This window comes from Sapajus apella, unplaced genomic scaffold (genome assembly GCF_009761245.1).
Source record: "Sapajus apella isolate SASKATOON/1434 unplaced genomic scaffold, GSC_monkey_1.0 scaffold123, whole genome shotgun sequence".
NCBI lineage: Eukaryota > Metazoa > Chordata > Mammalia > Primates > Cebidae > Sapajus > Sapajus apella.
In genome coordinates, this window is record NW_022437063.1 from 3,785,972 (window position 1) to 3,798,794 (window position 12,823).

The window sequence follows — 12,823 nt, forward strand, 5'->3', positions numbered from 1 at the left end:
GAGATGCACCGCCAACTTCACACCTGTTTCCAGGGAGCCCTGAGGCGCTGCTGCTGTGCACGCCCCTGCTGTAACTTGCATCAGCATCCCAGGCCCACGTCAGTGTCTGGGGTGGTGGGGAGGGAGCATGGAGGTAATGGAAGAAATGGAGGACTTCTCCTGCTGTGGCTCTGGGCGGGGGTGGGGGGTGTTATGTCCCTGCACTTAGCAGGGCTCCACCAGGCCCCAGGGAAGTGGCAGAGAGCACACTCCTGCCGCCGGCTTGGGATGGGTATTGAAGTCCGAACTTGGGGTTCTGGCTTCTGAGGGTAACTGGGTGTGCCACCTTTCGGCAGCAGGTGACAGCGCAGCGCTGGGGCCAGATGCTACCCCCCTGGGACACCACCCGCCCCAACCTGAGCCCACCCCCTGCTCCCTGCCCCCTGCCTGATATCTGCCCAACAGCCCGATAGGGGTGGACGCCACTGGGGGCCACATGGGCAAGGTCTTCTTCCTTAGCAGCTCTGCCTTCTGCCCCCTGAAGACAGACTGCTAGCCTGGGTTATCTAGGCTCCCTGCTGGGTAACTTAGCAAGTCCCTCCAGCTCTCTGAGCCTCAGTTTCCCTACTTTGCAGAGTGGAGGTTGTGCTTCCCTCCCTCCTTCCGGCCTCTTGCTTGCTCCTTGGTCGGCACAGACGCCAGCACTCATCAGGCCTGGCTCATAAAGGGCTTCTCTTTTCTTTTTGTTTTTTTTGTTTTTTTTTAAGATGGAGTTTCACTCTTATCATTTCACTGGCCCATGCCGTTTGTCTTTGGAAGGGTAATTGTCTCTAGTCGCCCAGGCTGGAGTGCAATGGCGCAATCTCGGCTCACTGCAACCTCTGCCTCCGGGGTTCAAGCAATTCTCCTGCCCCAGCCTCCCGAGTAGCTGGGATTACAGGGGTACGCCACCATGCCCAGCCACAAAGGGCTTGTTTTGCAAAGGAAGACCCGTGTGTGAACCTCTAGCCTGCGTCAGGATGCAAATTGCCCAGTGGGGCTGGGGGAGCCAGAGGGAGAGGGATTCTTGGAGAAGGGGCTTTCAGGCCAAGGAGGGCATCTGAGGGAGGGCAGTGCTGGCAGAGGCCCCAGGGAGCAGGTTGTGGAGGAGAGGAGCGCTCTGTAACCTTGGAAAGCTGCAGGCAGGAGACTCGACCCCTCAGAGCTGCTGGACGGGCTGAGCTCAGCAGAGCCTGGGGTCAGGGCTGCCTGACGCTGGGCAGGCCCAACCCCACCCCGGTGTGCCCAGAACGTGGGACAGGAAGTTCAAGGAGAATCTGCCCCAGCTTCAGGGATTCACGTTGTTTGCCCTGCTGGGCTTGGGACTTACTTGGGACCCATTGCCCTTTTCTTCTTGCCTGTGTGTCCCTTTTGGAGTGGAAATGCCTGTCCTATGCCTGTCCCACCACTGCACGTTGGAAGCTCAAAGCCTGTGAATTTCACCTGCTCGCAGCTGGAAAGGGATTGGCCTTGGAATGAATCATGTCGTTTCACCCACATCGGATTCTCACACGAGACTCTGGACTTTATGCGTTAGTGCCGGAATGAGTTAAGACTCTGGAGCCGGCCAGGTGTAATCCAAGCACTGTAATCCAAGCACTTTGGAGGCCAGGGCGGGCTGATCACCTGAGGTCGGGAGTTCAAGACCAGCCTGACCAACATGGTGAAACCCCATCTTAAAAAAAAAAAAAAGAAAAAAAAAGGAAAAAAAAAAAGACTCTGGAGCCATTGGGATAGAATGAATACACTACATGTATGAAAAGGGCATTAATTTGGGAGGCGGGGAATAGAATCCTATGGATTTAATGTGCCCCCTGAGGTTCCTGTGTTGGAAACTTAATCCCTGATGGGACACTGTTGAGAGGTGGGATCTTTAAGAGTTGATTAGGGTGGGCGTGGTGGCTCATGCCTGTGATCCCAGCACTTTAGAAGGCCGAGGTGGGTGCATCACCTGAGGTCAGGAGTTTGAGACCAGCCTGACCAACATGGTGAAACCCTGCCTCTACTAAAAATACAAAATTAGCCAGGCATGGTGGCATGAGCTTGTAATCCCAGCTACTTGGGAGGCTGGGGGAAGGAAATTGCTTGAACCCAGGAGGCGGAGCTTGCAGTGAGCTGAGATCGAACCACTGCACTCCAGGCTGGGTGACAGAGCAAGACTGTCTCAAACACACACACACACACACACACACGCACACGCACACGCACACACGTGCACACACACGCACACAAGTTGATTAGGCCATGAGGGCTCTTCCCTCTTGAGAGGCTTAATGCTGTTATTTCTAGAATAAGTTAGTTGTCATGGGAGTGGATTAATTATCATGGGATTGGATTAATTATCATGGGAGTGGGTTAGTTCTCACGGGAGTGGGTTAGTGCTCATGGGAGTGGGTTAGTTACCTTGGGAGTGGCTTCATTATCATGGGAGTGAGTTAGCTGTCTTGGGAGTGGGTTAGTTATCTTGGGAGTGGGTTAGTTATAATGGAGTGGGTTAGTTATCGTGGGAGTGGGTTCCTGATAAAAGAAGGGGTTCTGTGTACACTCTCTTGCCCTTCTGCCTTCTGCCATGGGGTGTCACACTAAGAAGGTCTTCCCCAGATCCTGGCACCTTGTTCCTGGACTTACAGCCTCCAGAACTGGGAGCCAAATGAACTTCCATTGTTTATAAACTACCCAGTCGCAGGTACTCTGTGATGACAGTACAAAATGGACTAAGACGTCACCTAATGTACTTCATTTTATTTGTTTGTTTGTTTATTTATTTGGAGTCTGACTCTGTCGCCCAGGCTGGAGTACAGCGGCATGATCTCAGCTCATTGCAACCTCCGCCTCCTGAACTCAAGCAATTCTCCTGCCTCAGCCTCCTGAGTAGCTGGGATTACAGACGCATGCTACCATGCTGGGCTAATTTTTGTATTTTTAGTAGAGACGGGGTTTTGCCGTGTTGGCCAGGCTGGTCTCGAACTCTTGACCTCAAGTGATCCACTCACCTCTGCCTCCTGGGATTTCAGGTGTGAGCCACTGCACCTGACCACTAGTGTACTTCCAAAACAACAACTACAAATAAAGTCCTGCTGTGTTGTCCAGGCTGGAATGCAGTGGCTATTCATGGGTGCAGTCATAGCTCACTGCAGCCTTGAACTCCTGTGCTCAAATGATGCTCTCACCTGAGCCTCCCCAGTATCTGGGACTGCGGGCGTGTACTCACATGCCCAGTTGCCTAATATGCTTTTGCAGCCCTAGATCCCATGCGGGATCCTGCATGACACCGAGTCATCACGTCTGTTAGGCTGCTCCTGGCTGTGAGAATTTCTTCGGTTTTCCATGTATTTGACGACCTGGACAGTTTAAGGAGAACTGGTCAGGAATTGTGTAGATGCCCCTTGATTGCAATGTCTGATGTTTTCCTCAGGGGTAGACTGAGGTTTTGTGGAGGAAGATTGCAGAAGTAAGGGCCGTTCCCATCCTGTCCTACAAGGTGACATGCCATCAGCATGACTCCTCACTGCTGGCATTGACCTTGGTCACCTGGCTGAGGTGTGTTTGTCAATTTCTCCACGGCAGTGTTCCCCTCCCCATTCTGTACTCTTTGGAAGGAAGTAAGGACAGCGACCTTTGTCTACTTAAAATTTTTATGTATAGGTGGGGTGAGGTGGCTCACGCCTGTAATCCTAGCACTTTGGGAGGCTGAGGCGGACGGATCACCTGAAGTCAGGAGTTCAAGACCAGCCTGGTCAACATGGCGAAACCCCGTCTCTACTAAAAATACGAAGATTACAGGCAAGGTGGTGGTTGCCTGTAATCCCAGTTACTCGGGAGGCTGAGGCAGGGGAACTCCTTGAACCCGGGAGGAGGAGGTTGCAGTGGGCTGAGATCAAGCCACTGCACTCCAGCCTGGGCAACAGAGCAAGACTGTGTCTAAATAAATAAATAAATTTTTTATCTATATAGAACACCATGAAAAATTAATGTTATTCTATGCAGCCAACAGTTACTTAGATTTACCTACATATTTAAACAGGTACTATCCTAGCCGTTTGGAGGCACCACGAGGTACATTGCCCTTGCTGGGAGGCTGATACAGTCTGAAAGTGGTCCTATCCCAATCTCAGGTTGAAATCTGATCCCCAGTGTTGGACGTGGGGCCTGCTGGGAGGTGTTTGTATCATGGGGGCGGACCCCTCATCAACGGCTTGGTGCTTGCGTTAACAGTGAGTTCTGCTGTTATTAGTTACCATGATAGCTGGTTGTTAAAGAAAGCCTGGCTCACACCTGTAATCCCAGCGGTTTGGGAGGCCGAGGTGGGAGGATCACCTGAGGTCAAGAGTTCGAGACCAGCCTAACCAATCTGGAGAAACCCTCATCTCTACTAAAAATACTGTGTCTCGAAAAGAAAAGAAAGAAAAGAAAAGAAAAGAAAAGAAAAGAAAAGAAAAGAAAAGAGAAAAGAAAAGAAGAAAGAAGGAAGGAAGGAAGGAAAGAAAGAAAGAAAGAGAGCAAGAGAGAGAGAGAGAGAAAGAAAGAAAGAAAGAAAGGAAGAGAGAGAGAAGGAAGGAAGGAAGGAAAACCTGGCGCCTCCTTCTGCCCCCTCCTCTCCTCCGTCCTTTCTCCATGGGCTGCCTCCTCACTTTCCCCTTCTGCTATGAATGGAAGCTTCCTGAAGCCTCACCAGAAGCAGATGCTGGCACCATGCTTCTTAGTACCAGCCTGAAGAACTATGAGTCAAATAATCTTTTTTTTTTTTTTTTTGGAGATGGAGGTTTGCTCTTGTTGCCCAGGCCAGAGTACAATGGCATGACCTCTGCCTCCCGGGTTCAAATGATTCTCCCGCCTCAGCCTACTGAGTAGCTGAGGATTACAGGCATGTGCCACCACACCCAGCTAATTTTGTATTTTTAGTAGAGAAGGGGCTTCTCCATGTTGGTCAGGCTGGTCTCGAACTCCCGATCTTAGGTGATCCACTCACCTCAGCCTCCTGAAGTGCTGGGATTATGGGTGTGAGCCTCCAGGCCTGGCCACCACCTTTTCTTTATAAATTCCCCAGCCTCCGGTATTCCATTCTAGCGATGCAGCAAATTAAGACAGATACCAGCCCCACCATCCGTCTCCAGGACTGTCCTGGGCAGGAGCTGTGGTCACCTCCACTGGCCTCTGTCACTGGGACCTGCACGGTGGATCCTGGATCAATGTCACACTCTCTCTTTAGATTCCCCTCTTGGAAGGAAAGGCACCAAGGGCCTGCTCCCCTCTGCGGGGGGCTCAGGATCCTCCAGACCACTGGCCTCTCGGTCACCCGCCCTGGGGCTGACCTCCGGCCACCTGGGACCCTGCGGTGCCCCCAGTCTCCTCCTCTGTGGTCAGATGGTTTTCACTTATCTGGCCTGAGTCAGGGGCTGGTGAGTGGGGGCAGTGGCTGGCACTAGGTTCACCTGTTAAAGTGCAGGGATAGGGGCAGCTCCCCACAAGGAGGGGAACAAAGAGGGGCACACAACAAAGCTGTGGGCATGTCTGCCACAGGCCAGTGTCCCTGGATACCTTGTTTTGGGTGGGGCAGGACACAGGCAGGCATCCTGGCAGGTCAGAATGTCTGAGGTCCTGGCCCTGGGCCTCCCTAGGTCTGGGCTTCCTAGCCCCCCTAGTGGGCTTCTGGCCCCTCCCACCAGCCTGTCCTTCCTCTGCCCCTAGCTCCAGCCTGAACCCCAGAGATGAGCGACCTTGAGGACCAGCAAGGCCATCCCAGCCCTCCTTCATCTCCCTCCTCTTGCCTGGCCCAGCCTGGAGGAGGAGTGTGGTGTGAATGTAGCCGTGAACCCAGTCAGCTCCCCTGGGCTGAAGCCTCAGAGATGCTGCTCCAGGGCCCAGGCAGTCCCGGTCTGCCCCACGTGGCCTCCAGGGCACAGCCCTCAGCACAGAAGGGCCCAGGCTGAAGGTGTGGCCTGCAGCAGGGGGTGGAGGCTGGGAAGGGCTTGGGGGACACAGGGGATGGGTTGAGGCCTGTTCAGAGCTAGCCTGAGGCTCCTGCTCTCAAGCCGGCCCTCGGGCCCTGCTCTGCAGTGGGTTCAGCTGCCCTGTGATTGCCTTCGGTGCCCCAGCGCAGGTGGGAGGGTTCTGGCTCACCCGCTGGCCGCAGGCTGCCCTTCCTCTTCCTCAGGTGAGGTGCCCACTGTGAGCTGTGCAGCCAGGAACCAGGGTGAGCTGAGTCCCCACCTGCTGCCCAGGGGGACCCTGCCACGTCTCTCTTAGCCTTAGCTGTGCACTAGCCTCCCACCTTCCCTGCACCTGCCGGTCCCTGGGCTCACTGAGGCCACCTTGTGGCTACTCACGGCATCGGCCCCACAAGTCGGGGCTTGATTTCCACACCGACTGCATTTGTCCTCTGTGGACTTTTATCCCCTGTGCCACCTCCCTGGGTGGCACCCGCCACATGCTGTGCTGAGCTACTTCTAAACCCCATGCGGGGCCAGTTGCGGTGTCTCACGCCGCACTTTGGGAGGCCAAGGCGGGCGGATCACCTGAGGAGTTCAAAACCACCCTGGCCAACATGGTGAAACCCGGTCTCTACCGAAAATACAAAAAATTAGCCGGGCGAGGTGGCCCGTGCCTGTGATCCCAACTAGTCGGGAGGCTGAGGCAGGAGACTCACTTGAACCTGGGGGAGTGGAGGTTGCCGTGAGCCGAGATCGTGCCTAAGCAACAGAGTGAGACCCTGTCTCAAAAAAAAAGGAAAGAAAGGAAAAACCCTAAACCCCACGGGGGAAGGCGTTTTCATTTATAGTCTCTTCCTGTTTCACGTGAGGAGCATCGCAGGGCGCGTCTGTTCCCACGCGAAGGGCTCCAGGTCGCTGGAGGCAAGAAGAGAGATCCTGAGAGGCCACCTGGGAAGGAGAACCCCAAGTCAGGGACAGTGGTGAGGAGGCTGAGTGCAGTCATGACGACGCTCACATTCCTGTGTGCTGGGCACTTAATACGAACCAGTGAAGAGAGAGGCTGTCGGCGTGAGAGGAGATCTGGGGGCACGGGGATGTCTCACAATGGGGTCCTTCCTCCACCGCCCCACAAAGACTTTGGGAGACCCCACAACCTCGTGTGCTTTTGGGGTGACTTTGCATGGGAGTGGCATGTGGGGCCTGCAGGCCTCAGAGCAGGGGCAATGCCTGTCCCTTTGGGGTCACTTCCCTGTCACAGGGATGCTGGGGCAGGCCTGGGATCCCCCATCACACGGAGGGAATGACCAGGGCTCCCGGAGCCGGAGCACAGTGCCTAGGTCGTGGCCACAGCGTGACCCGGGCCCTCTGGGGGAGCTGCTCCACCCGCCTTCCCAGGCCCTCCCATCCCCGCTTGCTTTCCAAGACCTGCCCAAAGCCCCAGTCCCTGTAAGGTCCCAAAGATTTCCCAAGGTCCCTTAAGCCTCTGGAGGTCCCCCAAGGCTTCCCAGGCCCCCAAGTCTCAAAAGATCTTCCAGAGACCCCTCAAGGCCTTCCCAGGCTCCTCAACGATCCCCAAGGCCTCCCCGACAAGGCCCTTTAGGCCCTCCTAAAGCCCCACAAGCTCTCCTAGGCCCCCTAAATTCCCAAGACTCCCCAAGACCCCCAAGACCCCCAGGCCTCCCTGCATCCTCAACCCTCCAGGGACACCATCAGCAGCTGCCTCTTCTGGGAAGTCCAGGCTGAAGTCCCCAGAGCTAAATCCACCTGTTCAGCTCCTTGCTTCCTGCTACCAGCTATTGGTCCTGGGCTGACCTATGGTGTGGTGTCTTGGGGTCATGTGACCACCAGGCATAGTCACATGGTGTCAAACATGGCTGCCTACAGCACCACCATAAGGGAGGTGGAAGTGAGTTCTTGTGCAGCACTCCACGGCCGGCCTGTAGTCAGGGAGGCCTCCCCAGAGGCATCCACTAGGCTGCCTGCCAACCTGGGTGCCCCAGGCATGGGCCCCTCCAAGCCTTCCCTAGGAGAACAGTTTATGCAACAAACTGTTGCAGAGGGTAGAGGCTGGGTCTGAATATATATATATATTTTTTTTTTGAGACAGAGTCTTGCTCTGTTTCCCAGGCTGGAGTGCAGTGACACAATCTCACCTCACTGCAACCTCTGTCTCCTGGTTCAAGTGATTCTCTTGCCTCAGCCTCCCTAATAGCTGGGATTACAGGTGTGCACCATTACACCCGGCTCATTTTTGTATTTTTAATAGAGACAGGGTTTCTCCATGTGATCTGCCCGCCTCGGCCTCCCAAAGTGCTGGGATTACAGGCATGAGCCCCCGTGCCTGGCCGGGTCGGAATCTTTAACAGCTCCCCACTGCTCTTGGAGCCCCTCCCACAGCCAACCCTTGTTCACCAACTGGGGAACCAGCAGCCACTACCTTATGCCTGCGTGCCCCTCCTGGAGGTTGGAGTCTCTCTCAGCAATATCAGTGCCAGGACACATCCCTTGTCCTCTCTGCCCCTTTCCCTCATCTGCAGGCCTAGGCCCAGTCGTCCGGCCAGCCTCCATTCTGCTTCTCTCCCTGCACGCAAAGACTGACTCCATCAAGCTGCATTCCCAGAAAGACACCGACAAACCACAAATTCAGCCTCCCCTTTGCCCACAGGATGCCGACGGGCAAAACTGTCACCAAGAGAAGGGAGGAGGGGCCCAAAAGCGGCTCTGTATCTGTGGAGAAAGAGCCTGCTTGGGGCTGGACCCTGGTTGTGTGGCCTCAGATGTGAGTCCTTCCCCTTCCTGGGCCCCAGTGGGTGATGATGGGATTCCCTGGGCTTGACTTCTGACACTGCTGTGCACTGGCTGTGTGATTCTGAACAAGTAACCTAGCCTGTCTGTGCCCATTTCCTTGTCTGTTAGTAGGGATCAAACAGAACATACCACCAAGTTTGTTGACAAGTTAATGTTTATGAAGTATTTATTATTTTATTTATTTTTTGGGATGGAGTCTTGCTTTGTTACCCAGGCTGGAGTGCAGTGGCGCGATCTCGGCTCACTGCAGCCTCCACCTCCCAGGTTCGAGCAATTCTCCTGCCCCAGCCTCTCGAATCGCTGGGATCACAGGCGCTCATAGCCATGCCAGCTAATTTTTTGTATTTTTAGTAGAGATAGGGTTTCAGCATGCTGGCCAGGCTGGTCTCGAACTCCTGACCTCGAGATCTGCCTGCTGCAGCCTCCCAAAATGTTGGGATTACAGGTGTGAGCCACTGCGCCTGGCATATTTATTTTTTTTAAATAGAGTCTCACTCTGTCACCCAGGCTGGAGTGCGGTGGTGCCATATTGGTTCGCTGCAACCTCTGCCTCCTGGATTCACCCTGTAATCCCTCTGTAAGCTGGGATTACAGGCACCTGCCACCACACTCAGCTAATTTTTTATATTTTTGATAGAGATAGCGTTCTACAACATTGGCCAGGCTGATCTCGAACTCCTGACCTCAAGCTATCTGCATACCTTGGCCTCCCAAAGTACTGGGATTACATATGTCAGCCAGGATTATTTGTGTGTGGGGTGTGTGTGTGTGCTAATTTGAGTTCCTTATAGATTCTGGCTATTAGTCCTTTATCAGATGCATAGTGTGCAAACATTTTTCCCATTCTGTAAGTTGTCTGTTTACTGTCATGATTATTACCTCTGCTGTGCAGCAGTTTTCTAGTTTGAGCTTTCTAGTTAAACTTTCTAGTTGAACTATCTTTCTAGTTTATTTATTTTTGTTTTGGTTTTGGTTCATTATATTCTTGGCATACGTGGTAGTGACACTTTGGTTCATTTTATTCTTGTTCTTTAAATTGTGTGTGTTTTCATGAAAAATATTCTGCTTTGGAAATAACAGGAACGTGTAAAGGAAAGACAGCAAGCCATATCTGCCCAGGTAACTTTATTTTTGTCTTCTCAAACATATCAGATCAAATAATGTCGTTTTCTAATCTCGAAACCAGCAAGATTAGAAGAATGAGGCCATCATTTCACGCAGTCTTTCCCCGTTACACGAGGTGTTCAGGATCAAAGTCAAGCCCTGCCGTCAGAGGCAAGTGCCGCCCATTCACTTCTATTAGAACAAACTAGAATCAGGTCCACTGCATCTCTGCTAATTGTTTTGCAGCAGGGAGCCACAGAGGAAGCTAAAACTAACCTTTTTAAGCAATCCTAAGTTTTCACTATCTAACAAGCACTTCGGATTTTTTTTCCTTAAAACAGCAAAGTACAGGTGCTGTATATCTGCTACATCTAAAAGGCTCCCCAGAAATCAGAGCCTATCAAGCGGGAATGTCTGGGGGTGACCCATCCTGCGCACAGAGAGCCAAGGGCTCTCTGCAGGTGTCAGACACACACTACCTCAACAGCAGTCCCGAGGTCTGAGATTCTGAATGTCAGCAGGTGGCTGGCGAGTATCGCCAAAGCCACTCAGGAGCTGGCCATGTGGACTGGCTGGGTTTCTTATTCAACATAAAACACTTCCTCTTTGGCCTGGACTGTTTTGCTAAAATTGGTAGTGGGTTTTAGGGCAGGCCAGTGTATAGGAAACTTTTTTTTTTTTTTTTTGACACGGAGTCTCGCTGTATTGCCCAGTCTGGAGTGCAGTGATGCAATCTTAGCTCACTGCAACCTCCACCTCCTGGGTTCCAGCAATTCTCCTGCTTCAGCCTCCCGAATGGCTGGGATTACAGGCGTGAGCCACCACACCCGGCTAAGAAACATTTACCAGGGAAAATAAAGGCTTAGAAGAACCTTTTGGGGAAACTCTGTGAGGAGCGCAATTTCAGAGTGCCTGTGGCAGCCATGGCCTCCTGGACAGCAGGCACGCTGCGGGCTGCACGGGCTGTGAGGCACAGGCAGGCACCACCCATCTGGAAGAGCAGCCCGTCTTACATCTTTGGTTTCCTTCCAACCAGGAGCAAACGGTGGTAGAAAGAGCCAGGGCATATTTACTCTTTACACCCAGATTTTTCTTTGAACTATTCATTATTACACCATTTGGCTTGCAAAATGATCTCTGATAATGTGGTCCATAAAATCCGCCGTTGAAGCTGCCCTTTTGCCTGACCTGGGTGGGGCTGAACAAGGAAATGGGAAGTTTCCTGTATGCTTCAAAACAGAAATCGATGCCAGGGAATTCTGAAAATGGAAGCTGCCTGCGAAATGCGAAATCACTAAGGGAGTCTCTGCAAAACCCACCCGGCAGCATCAGGAACGGTGTCTACACATGCTCCAGACGGCCATGGCCCCCTCCTCAGAGACCAAAGTTTCAGCCGCATTGTCTCTTATTTCAAACAAAACTCAGTTACATACATCTTATCATCTACATAGGCATGGATACGCACTAAACAAGGACGGAGTACACAGTTGAGGGGTGCCCTGGAATCGGGGCAGGAATGCCTTCGGGGAAGAGTCCTCTGGTCACCAGAGCCCTCGTGCTTCAGAGGAAACCGGCGATCCACCACGGCTTCGAGACAAAAGACAAACATCGGAGACACAGTTCACACTACACTGGTGTAAAAGGACAAGACGTTCGATAAATACAGAGAACTCGGTGTGAAGAAAAGGCAAGAACAAATCTGGACCTCGGGCACAGACTTCAGGGCCCGCTCCCAAGTAATCCTTCCGGAGTCTGGGAACAGCCCCTCCTCCACGGGCGGCCCATTTTTTCCTGATGGGCCGCCAAGCCCGGCTGTGTTAGGCGCTTCGCGTCACTATCAGGCATCGGCATGTGACATTTCAGCAGCACAAAACCTGCCAGTGCTTCACACAGGCCCGCTTCCAGAGGTCAGGATCGGTGCTCCCAGAACAGGCGCCGGGGTCGCGCTCCCAGCCGGATTGTCTTGCCGTGATGAGGCAGGCATGGAGGCCCCCAGCGCCCTTCCTGGCGTGGGCGTGGTCTACCTCCCGAGGGTCACCTGAAGCCGGAACCGTGTTGCATTGCAGTTGCACAGTATTGTGGGGATCAAGCAGCGATGACCTAACCGTAAACTAAGAGGAAGGTGAAATGAAGGCAAAGAGAATCAACCACTTCCCAAAACCTGCCCACAGACCATTACGGAATAAGTCCCGCAAAGTGGATCAAAGTGACCCACCGCTACCTCAGGCCCAGATGGTGTGACCTGCGTGGAAATCATAAATCACGTCCCTAAAATTATTGCAATAGAGCCACTGACGAGCCATTTTCTAAACTACGCTGTTGACATTGTTAAGACCTAAGAAGCCAATGCCCCCATCAGCAGCTGTGTCCGCTAAGGGGAAGTGACGTGAGCTGAACCCGCAGGTGCGCAAAAGAACTGAAAATGCCAAATATGTCACAAAATTGTTGACAAAAGGTGTTTTTTCTAAAATCAAGGTTTAACTATCAAAAATAAATTTCTAAATTTGAATGTATATCTCAACATAATGAGTCTGGAATAATTCTCTTAAATAGTTTTCGCACTTTCCGAGTTCGAAAGCAGGAGCCGGCTGCTCAGCTGTGCGAGTCTGGCTTCTCAGTCTCCTCAATTCCTCGCGCAAACAGTCGAACCAGCTGGCAGTGGACCCTGCAGAGACAAGCAGCCACATGTAAGCCCCACACGTCCCTCACTGAAGGCTGGTCTTGAGCCCCACTCCCAGACAAGGGCTGCGGCGGGGGCCCACTCCCCGTGGAATGGTCAGATGTCGCCGTGGGCTGTGGGAGTTCAGCCCGAAATGACGGGTCCTGGGTGTGGAGTCATTCACTTAGACTCCCAGGATGCCAAGTTTGTAAAGGGTCACTGATGGCCAGGTGGGAAATACGGGCATCAGCACACCTGATTCAGATGACAACGCTCCCATGGAAAGCAGAGTGCCCACTCTGGC

The 12,823-nt window shown here is 53.0% G+C and overlaps 1 protein-coding gene and 1 pseudogene across 2 annotated transcripts in view; both read right to left on the bottom strand.

Annotated features, from left to right (window-relative positions):
- Window positions 1–9,866: 9,866 nt before the first annotated feature.
- LOC116538925 lies at window positions 9,867–12,117 on the bottom strand (annotated as a pseudogene). The gene is made up of 2 exons (XR_004263847.1): window positions 12,076–12,117; window positions 9,867–11,971 (listed from the first exon to the last, which is right to left on the bottom strand). The product of XR_004263847.1 is annotated as an uncharacterized LOC116538925 (transcript).
- Window positions 12,118–12,323: 206 nt separating this feature from the next.
- Window positions 12,324–12,823, bottom strand: part of CERK (ceramide kinase) — a 38,325-nt gene continuing 37,825 nt past the window's right edge. Inside the window, exon 14 of the mRNA XM_032261510.1 lies at window positions 12,324–12,525. Within this exon, the coding sequence (XP_032117401.1) occupies window positions 12,453–12,525 (73 nt within the window). The 3' untranslated portion in view covers window positions 12,324–12,452. The remainder of the gene's footprint in view (window positions 12,526–12,823) is intronic.